This window comes from Alligator mississippiensis, chromosome 3 (assembly GCF_030867095.1).
Source record: "Alligator mississippiensis isolate rAllMis1 chromosome 3, rAllMis1, whole genome shotgun sequence".
In the NCBI taxonomy this organism is placed as follows: Eukaryota; Metazoa; Chordata; order Crocodylia; family Alligatoridae; genus Alligator; species Alligator mississippiensis.
Window position 1 is genome coordinate 138,145,499 of NC_081826.1, and position 13,262 is coordinate 138,158,760.

The window sequence follows — 13,262 nt, forward strand, 5'->3', positions numbered from 1 at the left end:
ACCAGGTTTATCTCAAACCAGTTTCATCCATTTTCAAACTCTCTTATGTGCACTGAACATCTGTTCTGTTACAGGTTTAAACCAGTTTCTGATCACTTAAACCAGTTTATGTGTAATGTCTGTCCCTAGCCAGACTACACAGATCTTGATGTCACATCTTATTTGCAACTGCTTGTACTTTTAGTTTTTCCTGCTTAAAGACCAAAAATATGTAAAAGACATTCTGAAAGTCAATAAAATAGGTGTTTCACAGCGGCTCACTTCAGTGAGATAAATGCCTCTCTAACAAAGAACCATTTTACTCCCCTCTTAATATTTTTTTCCACCTTCTTATTTGCCCAAGCTATGAGTCCATCAAGCATCCATTTCATGGCATCTTTCTTTGTTATCACACATTACTCACAACCATATCCGGTCAGGATATAACTCAAATTTTGTTCCATTCATCAGACACATCCTGGCATTTGATATTTGTGGAATGAAGCATCAAAAGAGAAGGTAGAAAGAAGAACCAGCAGTAAAGCAACTTAGATAAGCAATATAAAATGTAAACCTCACTCTTGAATGTGTTTACAACCTGTTAATTTGAACTTCAATTTTTCATATTTATTGACTGTAGAAAACAAGAAGGGTGAAGCTACACGATCACCTTTCTTTAAAATATATACATTGCTTTCTTGCTTTACATTTTTTCAGTAGTAGAGAAATACAGAGCTGTTCATTTCTGGTATCAGTTATCATGTTCTTTATGTTTCTCATTTTATCTAGGCAATGGCTTAAATCTGAAGACATTCAGAGAATATCATTACTTTTCTATAACAAAACTCTGGAAAAAGAGGTAAGTTCCTCCTCATATTTTAAAACTTATAAATAAAAGTACATATTTTAATCTTTAACAATACAGGTCCCAAATCTTCCTTTAACTACTTCCTTTAAGTAGTTAAAATGGTTTCTTTTTAAAATATGCTGTGTGGTATCACTTGCTGCTTTTGTGTTTACAAGCAGAGAGAACTATTAATCCAGCCCTTAAAAATCACTCTAAATTTAAACTGTTTTGAATCTCCCTACATTGTCTTATTAACAAATAGGAGAGTCCAGTGGTGATGTGTAGGGAGTGCACAGGAGTGCACGTGCACGCCCCGAGAGCACCGATGCACCCCCTGACCGGCCGTGCTCACCGCTTAGGTGATGGACAGAAGGAGCAGGTGGGAGTGCCGGTGCCCCCCCTGCAAGCAGTGGCTGATTGCTGCAGCCACTCCCAGAAGCAGCCGCAACCAGTCTTGGAAGTGGCTGCAGTGATCGGCTGTCACAGGATCAGCCGCGGGGGTGCCCCCGGGCAGCGAGATTGGCCATGGGGGACTCCCCCCCCCCCCCCCCCCAGTTGGCAGGATGTATTCCAGAGGTGTCGGGGGGAGGGGGGCGCTTCAAGAGCCACTCTAATTAATGCACCTTCAGTACCTTGTGCATTAGCATCCCTGCGCTTCAAAATCGTGGCTTTAGTTAAAGTGCCCTCGCCACCATTTTAAAGCAGGGGGATGCTGATACACTAGATGTGGAGGCTAATTAGCATGTTTCAGCAGACTTGGTTAATCAAGTTGTAATTACAGCCCACTGGAGCAGCCTTCCCGCCCATCTGCAGGCACCCTTAGATTTCACTCTGGGGGCCGGGTACCTAACCTGTACGTGTTGTAGTGCCCAGCTTGTGGCACCTATGTCCTTTACTGGATCAGCTTTAAGTTCATTTGTGGGTTTTCTGAGGCATGAACTGCCCTTTAAGTGTTTGTACGGTGCTGAGCATAAGGCTGTCCTCATCTGTTAAATGAGCTGCTGAGTGCTGCCACAAATCTTTTCAGAGCCAGATTTTAATTTCATTCTCTGGTTTCTTTTATTATTGATGGGTTTAGCCTTGATTCCACTGAGGTCAATGGGAGACTTGGCATTGACTTAAATGGGAGGAAGACTGGACTCTGCCTAATGTGAAAGTAAAACAAAGAAATGGGAGAAATATGTCGCTTTGTTGAAGGAGCTAATCACACAGCTTTCTTGGGAGATGCCATGGGGAGCGTGAAATGTTAGAACAAGCTGGCAATGAGGGCAGAATTTTACTGAGAGTTTTTTAACAATAGCTCAAGCTCTAAAACATGTGCTAGAATACCACAACCCTCTTCAACAGTTGCAACAACAAAACAAACTGCAAATGTTTTCAAACATATTCAAGTTCACATACGCTTATGACAGGAATTAGTTTTAATGCATCACAGAATTTGGCAGAAGAGATCCTCAAAGCATGTCTTGGGATTCAATTTAGTTCATAGACATACACTTTTAGTTTATTGAGGGTTCTGTGTGTGGATTTCAAGGGCAGAATTCAACTCTGTACAAAGACACAGCTGTGCACTTGCTGTTAAAAAGCACAGCTCATCTACTTACTGTTTATGAGGTTTTCTTTTTGAACTCTTATAAAATTAGTCTTTGATTGATTTTTGCTTTAATTATGTTTTCCTTGAATTCTTAGCCCTTGAACAACTGTAAAACTTAAAATATGTCTGTTTATAGTTTTTTATTGCTTTCAGGATGAGGCATCTATGTTTTTATTTAATAGATTTCCTTTGTATATGTATTGCTTATTTCATATTTTTCTGCCTAAACTTATTAGCAGTCTATAAAGAAAAGATTGGAAAGGAATTCATACTATATAATTCCACTGCAGCAGTTAAACTAGCACAATTTATCACTGCCATCTTTCAAATACCTATTGCAAATAAAGGATATGGAAGAATTTTAAAAATATCAAATTATTTAATGTACATTATAAATAGGACATAAATCACTGCTTACCACACCCTCTCTGCTTCCCCAAGTGGAGACCTATGTGGAAACCAAATGGTTAACCAAGTTTATGCAAAAGATTCCACCCTAAAGGGTTATTTGTACTTTCCTATAATTTCTCGGTCCATTTTCTCTATTTATGGCTGAAAATGTATATAGTAGGTATATATTGTTTTGGAACCATTGTGTCAAAATCATTTGGCCACTCACCACAAAGAAAATTGGGGAAAAATGTGTTTCTCATTATAAAAAAAAACAAGAATTTTTCTGCAGTTAACTCTGCTCTGGGACCTTTAATTATAACCATTTTGTGTGTGTGTGTGTGTGTAGATGTAATACATAGACATTTCATTTGGACAGAAGCAGCAATGAATAAATTCTGTAAAAGACAAGCTTCAATACTATGTGTAACAATGACTGGCTCCAAATAGCTCACGTTACTTGTTGAGTGGGGTGGTTAATCACTAAGGGCATTTTTACACATGCAAGTGCTGCAGCACCGGGTGCTTTGAAAAGTACCCAGTGCTGCAATGCTTACAGTTGTATAAGTGGCGAAATATGTGTCAGTGATGAGAAAATGGTGGCAGGGTGCTTTTGAACTAAAACACCATGGCGGTGCTTTAGTTTAAAAGTACACCACCATCATTTTCTTTGCGCTGACATGCATTTCGCCACTTAAACAACTACACACGACGCAGCACAGTATGCCTCGGCTCGCATGTGAAGCGGACTTGATTAATCGAGTCTGCTCTGAAGCGGCGGGTTTCCGGCATATCAGGGGAAAAAAAAGTATGTTTTAAATGCCCTAAAAGAACAAATAATCTTACTGCCCAAGACAGTCTGTATGCATACCTGCCTGTTTAAAAGGGAACATTAGCTCCTGTATAAAATTGTCTGTTTGGGAAATAAGATTTTTAACATTTGCTCATTTCTTTTTTAGTACCGAGCCACAACTTTGCCTGCCTTCAAGTATTATGTGACGTGTGCATGCCTGATATTCTTCTGCATTTTTGTTGTGCAGATTCTGGTATTACCAAAGTAAGTGAATAATATTTAAATTCCATATACGTATTAATTTCACTTGTATTTAGATAGAGAGAGACAGATGCATACATACATATGGCCACAAATAAAACATGGTAGTATCCTTAAACTATGCATTTGCCAAAATGCACAGGGAGAGTCAAGTTAAACAGATATGAACAAAACTTCTAGATCTTTTTAAATCTAGTTTACTATTTCTGGCCCTAAATGACATAATTAGTTGATGACCTAATATTTGTATCACCTTTAAGTTTTCTTTTTTTTTTTTTTTTTTTTTCAATAAAATCTATCATGGGTATAAGGATAAAATCCTTCTGGGTATGAAAAAGCATTTAATACTCAGTGGCCACATCTACATGAGACACTGACTGCATAGTTGTTAGTACTAGTATAAACAAGTACTAAATGACTGCTCAGTAACTGGAGTTACTGCTGAATAGCATCACCAAACAGCTTTTTTTGCAATGCTGACTGCACAGAAGGTCATTACTACTACACAGTAACATTGCAGCAGTAGTAATGAATTACTGCTCAGTCAGCATCTCATGTAGACGTGGCCCTGTATGTAATTTTAACTACTGTACATAAACGTGAAGCAAGGGTTTTTGTGATATATTTTATTGGAACTAAAGGGACCTTTTTTAGGCCTTTATGCATACAAAGTTTCTTTCTCAGACCTGAAAAAGGGCACTTTAGGCCTGGAAAATGGGTACTTTAGGCCTGGAAACCTGTCCAGCAACTTTTCCAACTATACAGTTAGTCCAATAAAAGATATCACATTTTTCTCTCATACGTTTCTTGAACCACCATGGCTACAACAACACTCCAACCCTACTAGATACACAAATCTGCTGTACTTAGAATTTCAGTGACAGTATTGTTTGGACAAGGACTTCAGTATCAGATCCTTAGTCTGTGAAATATATTTAACATATATTATCATTATAAAACAGGTATGTAAAGTGGACTAATGTCCTTTCAAAGCTGTCTAGTGTCATAAGATATGTTTAAACCTGGTATTTTTAAATTATATTAAAGTTGACAATCATTCTTCCAGAAAACATACTGTTGCTTTTTGTAATTGCTGATGTGAGATCATAAGAATATTTATACAATATACTACAATTTTATGCTAGTAAAGACGCTGCTTGTAACTATATTTTAATTTGTTTTCAGGCTATTCATACTGTACAAAGTTTAAGGAATATGGGTTTAATTTCAGCAGGAAAAGTCTACATAAAATGTTAGTTGAGATCATATGTTAATGTATAAATTGTAACAGTGTTATTGAGTATTACTCAATTGGAAAGCTGGTATTTTTGCATAACCACAATTGTCAACATTAGCACTTTACATTTACTATCATGAAATATTTTAGTGGAAGTACCTTCTTGTTTATAGGTTGTTTTTGCTATTATTGTTGCTTTTTGGAAGGCAGCTATTCTTACATGTGTAGCTGATCAGACACATTGGTATCACTGACAGGCTAATCATTACAGGCTTAGACCTGTCATATTCGTTCACCTTTGAATGCCTTCTTCATACAGCTTATGTCCAAGAGAAAACATTATATAACCATCAGCTTTCCTGATGTCCTGCACCTCATAAAGCCATTCAGTTTCACATTGCTACCCCTAGACTGAGCACAGTAATTTGTATTTAGTTAAAGCACTTCTGCCAGACTGGCATCCAGCTTTGAGTTGAAAATATCATGAGATAGCAAAGCTAGTTCTTTCACTGGTAGTTTGTTCCACTGATTAATTATTCCCTCAGTGTGCCTAATTAGAATTAGAATTTGTAATTTGTGCCTAATTGTAATTTGAATTTATCTGGCTTGAAATAAGTGCGACTACTTAGGCAAAAAAGACTGCAGGATTTGGCCCTTAGCTCTTGGGAAATTCATAGACGAGAGGGAAATGAATATTTCCAGTACTTTTGGGGGGGGGGGGGGGAGGAAGGGCATTCAGTTATTCCCCATAGGTCACTGATGCTTATAAATCTAGGGGCCAGAAAGGCTCTGTTTGCATGTGACATTCTCTTGCTTTTCATTCAGACCTAGGGTGGCATTCAGTTATTTTCTGAATGCCTAGATGATGAGGTCTGGTCATCCCAGTCCACAAAAAAATCCTTATCTATGCTGAATTTCTTTTACTCTCTAGTATGGCATGCTAACCATCACACCACAGGGCAGCCACAAGAAGGAGGTCTGTGGGAGATATGGAATCTGGGGGATGGGAACAAGCAAGGTGGTATATGGCTGAAGGAGGTGGCTTCTGGATTGGTCCCATGTCAAAAGTAAGGCAGAAGCTTCCCCCTGCACTGCCCTTCATCTGTTATTTCCTCACCTGTGGTGCAGTGGCCAGAGTGCTGTGCTGGGAAGCAAAAATGGTTTCAACATCCACAGGACAGAATGCTTGGTTTGTTCCTCTGGCTGCCCAGTGGGCTGATGGGATGCCAGTTCTTCCCTCGGGGCTACCTGGACTTTCCTTCTTCTACCCCCACCCCTGCCCCTACCTAGCACACACAGCAGTACTTTGCAGGAGAAGACTGCCCCTTACATTTATGTAAGGCAATAAACACTGCCCACATAGGAATCCAAGTTTTATTTCAGGCAAAAAAAGGGCTATGTAGGCAACTAGACCAAATTTGGCATCCTGGTGTCAAGCTAGTGCTGCCATGAAGGGAGCTGAGCCAAGTCAGGAGATGGTCAGGCAGTGATGGTACCCCCTATTTACCACCCAGCATTTCCCAAGGAAGGTACGCACACACACACACAAATTAATTTATGGCTTAGCATTGGAGGGAACAAACTTTGAGTCTCCCCTCAATGACTAGGATCACCTCTTTGGAGAATTGCAAAAGCAGGTGAACCCTTTTGGTTCATGGATGATTGATGAAGTTCATCCAAAAGAAATGGAGGGACCTGAAACAAGTGGGCAACGTGAGACAAGCTGGGATAGGAACATGAGACAATTAGATTTGTAGCATCCTACCTACCTGCTTCTAGCAGCCTCCATGGTCATCATGTCAGAGACCAGTGGTGTTGGTAGGGTCCTCTCAAAGAGGAGAGGTAGGAGGTGATATATGGTAGGGGCTGGGCAGTAGTTTCCTGCCTTGGGATTCCTCACAGGCACAGAGCATGGTGCATCCATGGGAGGGTTGTGGAGCATCCCACAGGAAGGCACAGCTTTTGAGGGCACCTGTCCCCTGCTCAATCTCTTCCCTCTCCCACTCCTACCTCAAGACTCATATTCCATTAATCTGCTATTTTTCCACCCCCAGCCACCCTCAGGATTCCTAGCTTCCTGCTCTCATCTAACTAGGTGCACCCTTTTTGCACTCCTGTCTGGCTTTCCAGTCTGGCCATAGCCATTTCCTGCTTCTCCCTAGATGCTCCTGTAGTCCCTCTAGTCCCTGGCTTCCATGGCCCCAAAGCTAGCCTGAGTGCCCTAAACCTAACTGTAACTAATATCTCTGTGGTCTCCTCAGTCACCTCTTTCTCTGATGTCTGCCTCAGTTCTGCTTACCTGCCTTCTCTCTAGACATAGTCATAGCCCCTTTCCCCTCTTTACAGATGGCCATGACCACCTTCCCCCTCCTTTTGTAGGTTCCAGGTGTAGGAAGGTTGCTGAAGGACTCAGGAGCTTCATCCATATGAGAGGCAAAGTATTTGTAGTCCTGCTCTGAACATGACTGCATTTCCTGGCTGCACAGGGCTCCAGACAGACAGAGACATTCTGTTAAATGTCTCTAGATGCATAGAACCTCTTCACAATTAGAAACAGCTGGGCACAGAGGCATACAGCTGATTTGCACAGCTCTTCATCCAGGACTTCTACATGTAAATCATGTTATCCCATACATGGGGCTCCCCACAGGTCTGGAATTTTAGCAGCAGCGGAGCGCTGATTAAAGCTTCCACTTCTCTTTTGTTGCCTAATTTTTGGATCTGGGGAACCCCACAGGCTGGATGACATGACTCTGCCAGCCAGATCTAGCCCCTGGGCTGGGGGTTGAGCATCCCTGCATTAATGGATTTTTCAGGGACTAAACAAGGTGGAACAGAATTGGATGCCTACATCCATTTAGATGCCTAGTGGATGCAATGTGGCCTTGGGTGACTAGAGTTGTGCAAACCTATTGATTGAGTTTGTGTGTCATTTTTCCATGATGTTTTTTCTAAGAAATGTCCTGTCATTCAACCTTGAATTAATTCAAGGAAGTTGTTTGGCAGTTCTGCTGGTCAGACTAGGTCACAGTAGTCCTTTCTGTTTTAATAATGTATAAGTCTATGAACATTTTCAACCTTTCATTACTCCTGATTTTCATCTCTCAAATGCTTTTCATTAAACTTGATGAAATTTCTGTTTTCAAATTTAAAAAATGGGAACATTCACACTTGAACTTCTATGGGTAAATAGTCCCTAAGTATGAAGACTAAAACTGGCCCTGACATTCTGTCCTTCAAATATTGTTTTCCTCTCCTGCCTACTTACACAGGGCCCAAAGACAATACAAGGTTTTCAGTGCTTACTAAAGTATTTCCAGCCATTTGACAGCACACAGGTTTTCAACCTTTTTTTTCTGGTCTTTCCACAAATATATACACTACATCTTCTCCTTAAATTATGTTGTGGATAGATTAAAGGTAAAATTACTTTTTAACTTACAAACCTAACAGTTATTTAGGTCCAAGGAGGTATACTTCCCCTCTATCGGGTGCTGGTCAGACCTCAGTTGGAGTACTGCGTGAAATTCTGGGTGCTGCAATTCAAGAGGGATGCAGATAACCTGAGAGGGTCCACAGAAGGGCCACTTGTATGGTTAAGGGCCTGCAGACCAAGCCCTACAAGGAGAGACTAGAGAAACTAGACCTTTTCAGCCTCCGCAAGAGAAGGTTGAGAGGCGACCTTGTGGCTGCCTATAAGTTCATCATGGGGGCACAGAAGGGAATTGGTGAGTATTTATTCACCAAGGTGCCCCCAGGGGTTACAAGAAATAATGGCCACAAGCTAGCAGAGAGCAGATTTAGATTGGACATTAGGAAGAACTTCTTCACAGTTTGAGTGGCCAAGGTCTGGAACGGGCTCCCAAGGGAGGTGGTGCTCTCCCTACCCTGGGTGTCTTCAAGAGGAGGTTAGAAAAGCAACTAGATGGGGTCATCTAGACCCAGCACTCTTTCCTGCCTATGCAGGGGGTCGGACTCGATGATCTATTGAGGTCCCGTCCGACCCTAACATCTATGAATCTATATTAATATTAAACCTAATAACCTGAAGTTATAATTAATTAGTATTATTACTCATACCCTTTTCTGTCCATTAAATTGGATATGTAATTCACTAACATACATTATTTGCACTTGAATTTAATAAAGGAAAAATTAACAGGCTTTGCACAGGAACAATATTTAGCAGGACAATGTGCCCATTAGCTTTTGGGAGTACATTGCTAGTGTCATCACATCCCCTTCATAGCACAGAAATGTAAAAGCAATTATAATTCATCTTTTTCCCATGAAGAAAACTTGGAAGACATTTTCTGGTTCTTTCAAAATGGTGCTTTTTAAACTGTAATAGTGATAGCAGGCCATCTGCATAAGACGACTTAGAAAGCAGAAAAAAAACCTCATATAATTCATACATTGGAGTCAGATTTTTTTATTCTGTTATAAAGAAATTCAATAGACAAGAAAATACAGAAGGATAAAAAAAAAAATAAATATAAAAGGTGAGTTAGTTTGAAAAATTTGGGCCAAATGCTTCCCTCGTTTGCCTTTGTGCAGCACTGCATGCATATTTGTACAACAGAGCAAAATTCTATTGTCTGTGTTCATGGAATACTGTTGTTATGTTCACATAAGTTAATATTTCATTTTCTCTTCTGAGAAAAGTTTTTTGAGAGAAGAACAATGGTTTTGAAATAAGGGCATCCATATGATTTGATTGTCTAGCCCAGTGGTTTTTAAACTTTTTTCATTTGCAGACCCCTAAAAAAATTTAAATGGAAGTGTAGACTCTGAATTGTAAATGTGGGTATTTACATACTTTTGGTTGATCATAGCCATCTTTTACGGACCCCTTAGACAAAGTCTGTGGACCCCAGGTGTTCACAAACCACAGGTGGAAAATCACTGACCTAGCCCATTGTTCTTCAGTGATTGTTTTCTACTGTATTCTTCATAGAGCTTTCCCCAATCTAGTTGCAAAATCTAGAGCAGTGATGATTCCCCTGTTTCCCTTGGAAATATTATTCTACAAATGAATACATCTCATGAGAAGAAAGCCTAAATGTACCATTTCTTTCTCTCATTACTTCATCGGGACTCTTTAACAGCTCACTGGAAGCTGTGAGGGACCCAGCCATTTGCCCTCCCTCTCTGCCTACCTCAAAAGAGGATGGGGGTTAGCAGAGCACTGCAGGATTCTGGTGGTCCTAGAATTCCAAATTCAGGAATAAAACAGTTTTTTAATAAATCTGTTTCTTTTTTTTCATTTTAATGTTGCTTTTCTTTCTCTTCATCATTATTTGATGGATAATTTATTAAGGATTCACATTTACTGTTTTTTTCCTTTCCTTTCAAGGGTGATTGAAGAGAAAAGTATTTCCTATTATTATTACTGTAGAACTGCAAGTACTAAACAGACATTACATGTGAAACTATAAAATGTAGCAATGCCAAGAAGTTACTGTTTGAAAGAAGTAGTATTTTTTGGCACTTTGCCATGTTATAGTGTTGCAAAAAGCTAAAACAGTGCTACAAAGATGTGTATACTCATACAAATGTAATGTCTGTCTACTTCCTGTCCAGTCATATGTCAAATAATGGCACTGTGATTTTAAAAATTTTGATAATGAATGCTAATGTTTTTTACAATTGCCTAAGTAATTAATGAAAATGAAATAATTGCTTCAGAGGATTTTTTCGAACTTTCAACCTATATTTTGTAAAAATAAATAGTAAAAATAGTAAAAATAAATAAATGAAGTCAGAACAACTTTTAAGCTATTTAAGTTTAAAAAGCAAATAAACACACAGATTTACAGTTGTCCATAATTATGAAATAAAATTTTTAATAAAGGAGTATGAAAAGCATTTTGCACATTTTCTTGACAATTGAGCACTAGAGCTTGAGGAAATGGGTTGTAGTTGATAATGAGACGTATTAGTGTAAATGTAATCAAGAGCCAAGAACAGAGTTTCGCTACATACAAGACAAAGGAGTGTTCAAGACTAGAGCTTAGCATCAGATTAAAGTATTATTCCTTGGTCCTATAAATTCTGTATGAGAACTAGTTCTGCCCAAGCACATGATTGTTGTCTGAGGGGTCATGGAGGTTAGGGACAAAAATTACACATAAGCCACTATAAGTGATTGGAAACCAGTCCAAATCTGTAACACAACAGGGCTAGGGATAGACATTAACAAATTCTGAACTTGAATTGATTCAGTCTTTGCATGTTAGCCTAACCTGGCTAGGCTAAATCCGTTTTGTAACCAGACAGATATCCAAGAAATGCTAGCACATGCCTGCAGTGGCTCAGGCTAGAAGCTGGGGACACTAGAATATCCCTCCCTTCCTTTCCACAGAGCTGAGCTGAGGGGCACGTTACCAGGCCCTGGCAGGACTCTATGATTAGGGAGGGGTTCCCCCAATCCTGACCAGCCCATCAAGGAATTTTTATCACCCCTAACTCAATGTTTATCACTCATTAAGAAAACAACAGAGGGATGTTGCCAGCTATCTGTTGATTCTGCCTTTGTCCCATGTGCCACAGCTTGGAGGTAGCCAGCATGTGGTCTTCTAGCTAATGTTGAGAGGAGTCTGTGAGGGACAGGGGAATGCCTGCTTAGCAGAGAGTGGAGAGGGTAGAGGGGAGCAGAAGCCAGGCAGAAGCCTGTAGGGACTGCTGGAGTTGCACCCAGACAGCAGAGGGAAGGAGCCAGCCCTACTATGGAACAGGGAGCTCCACCCAGCCCAGAGAGCATGCCAGGATGCTGGGGGGAGTCTGATTTAATTTAAACCAGCAAGGGGTCTGGGACAGACATTGCATAAATGTTTGAGACAAATCAGTTAAGTATGACACTACATTCAACCAGATTTATCTCAAACCAGTTTCAGCCATTCTCAAACTGGTTTATGTGCACTGAACATCTGTTCCATTACAAGTTTAAACCAGTTTCTGATCACTTAAACCAGTTTATGTGTAATGTCTGTCACTAGTTCAGTGCACATAAACCACTTTCAAAATGGCTTGAAGCCAGTTTCAGATAAACCTGGATGTCGTATCAGACTTAACTGATTTAGGAGGGCCACTTAACGAGTTTTGGTGAGTTGTCAAGGGCCGCACACACAAAATCTTTTAGAAGATATCATTTTAACAAATTGTAAATTAAAAACAAACCATATACTAAAAATCAAACATTTACTATGCCATATTTTAATTTTATTTCTAAAATATTTTTGTCCTGATTTATGTTGTTTTTGAGTAGCATATATAGAGGCTACTGCATAATAGCTCAAAATAAAGTCTAACTCTTGTATACTATGTGGGGGGGGTGGGAGGATGTGTGGAGGGGTGGGAGGTGTGGGTGGGGGGGTGAATGTGTGGGCAGGTGGGAGGGGTGTGTGTGGGAAGGGGAGGGGGGCACTGCCTGCACACAAGGTCCCAAGAGCCAGCTGGGGGTGGGATGAGGGAGGGAGGGAGCATAGGGGGCGCGCGCAGCACAGCTCGCCAGGGCAATGCTAGTGCATTCTGGTCTGCCCCTGCATCTAGCCTGCAGCTGCCCCTGCTACATGGTGCTCTGCATGGGGCTGAACCCGACCCACTCCCTCACAGAGCAGCTCATGCTGCACGTCCCCCCCATCCCATGGCCACCCAGTGGGCCTGGCCCCAGCCAGCATGCACAGCTTTTCAGTGGGTTTTCTCCTAGTGCAGCTTCAGCCTCCCAGGAGCTACTCAGCTGTCCCTGCCTCCAGTGGCTCCTCCTCTTGCCCCTATTGCACCACTGCAGGCAGGCAGGAAGCTGCAGCCAAGTAGCTCTTACCCGAGCTCAGGGCTCTAGCTCCAGCTCCCAGCTGCCTTCCACTCACACAGCCACCTGAACAATGAGCAACCACCCGTGGGCAGCTAAGTGAGTGGAAGGTGGCCTGGAGTTGGAACCCTGTGTGCTGGAGCAGGAGTCCCCCCCCTCTGCCACTTCCCCTGTGGTGTTCAGCATGTATCCCCACAGCTGCCATCGCTTCCCTGTACTGCCTGCTGCCCAGAGCAGTGCAACAGGGGCAAGACAAGAAGGAGGAGGAACCATTGGAGGTAGGGGGGGAGCCAAGCAGTACCTGGGTGTGCAGCTGCACTGGGAGCATCCCCACTGAGAAGATGTGCATGC

The 13,262-nt window shown here is 41.2% G+C and overlaps 1 protein-coding gene across 2 annotated transcripts in view; it reads left to right on the forward strand.

Annotated features, from left to right (window-relative positions):
* The window catches only part of ADCY2 (adenylate cyclase 2), a 430,081-nt gene that overhangs the window by 331,655 nt on the left and 85,164 nt on the right, over nucleotides 1-13,262 (forward strand). For both annotated transcript variants that reach the window (XM_006274493.3, XM_019491125.2), the window contains exons 13-14: nucleotides 769-838; nucleotides 3,770-3,867. In XM_006274493.3, the coding sequence (XP_006274555.2) occupies nucleotides 769-838; nucleotides 3,770-3,867 (168 nt within the window). The remainder of the gene's footprint in view (nucleotides 1-768; nucleotides 839-3,769; nucleotides 3,868-13,262) is intronic.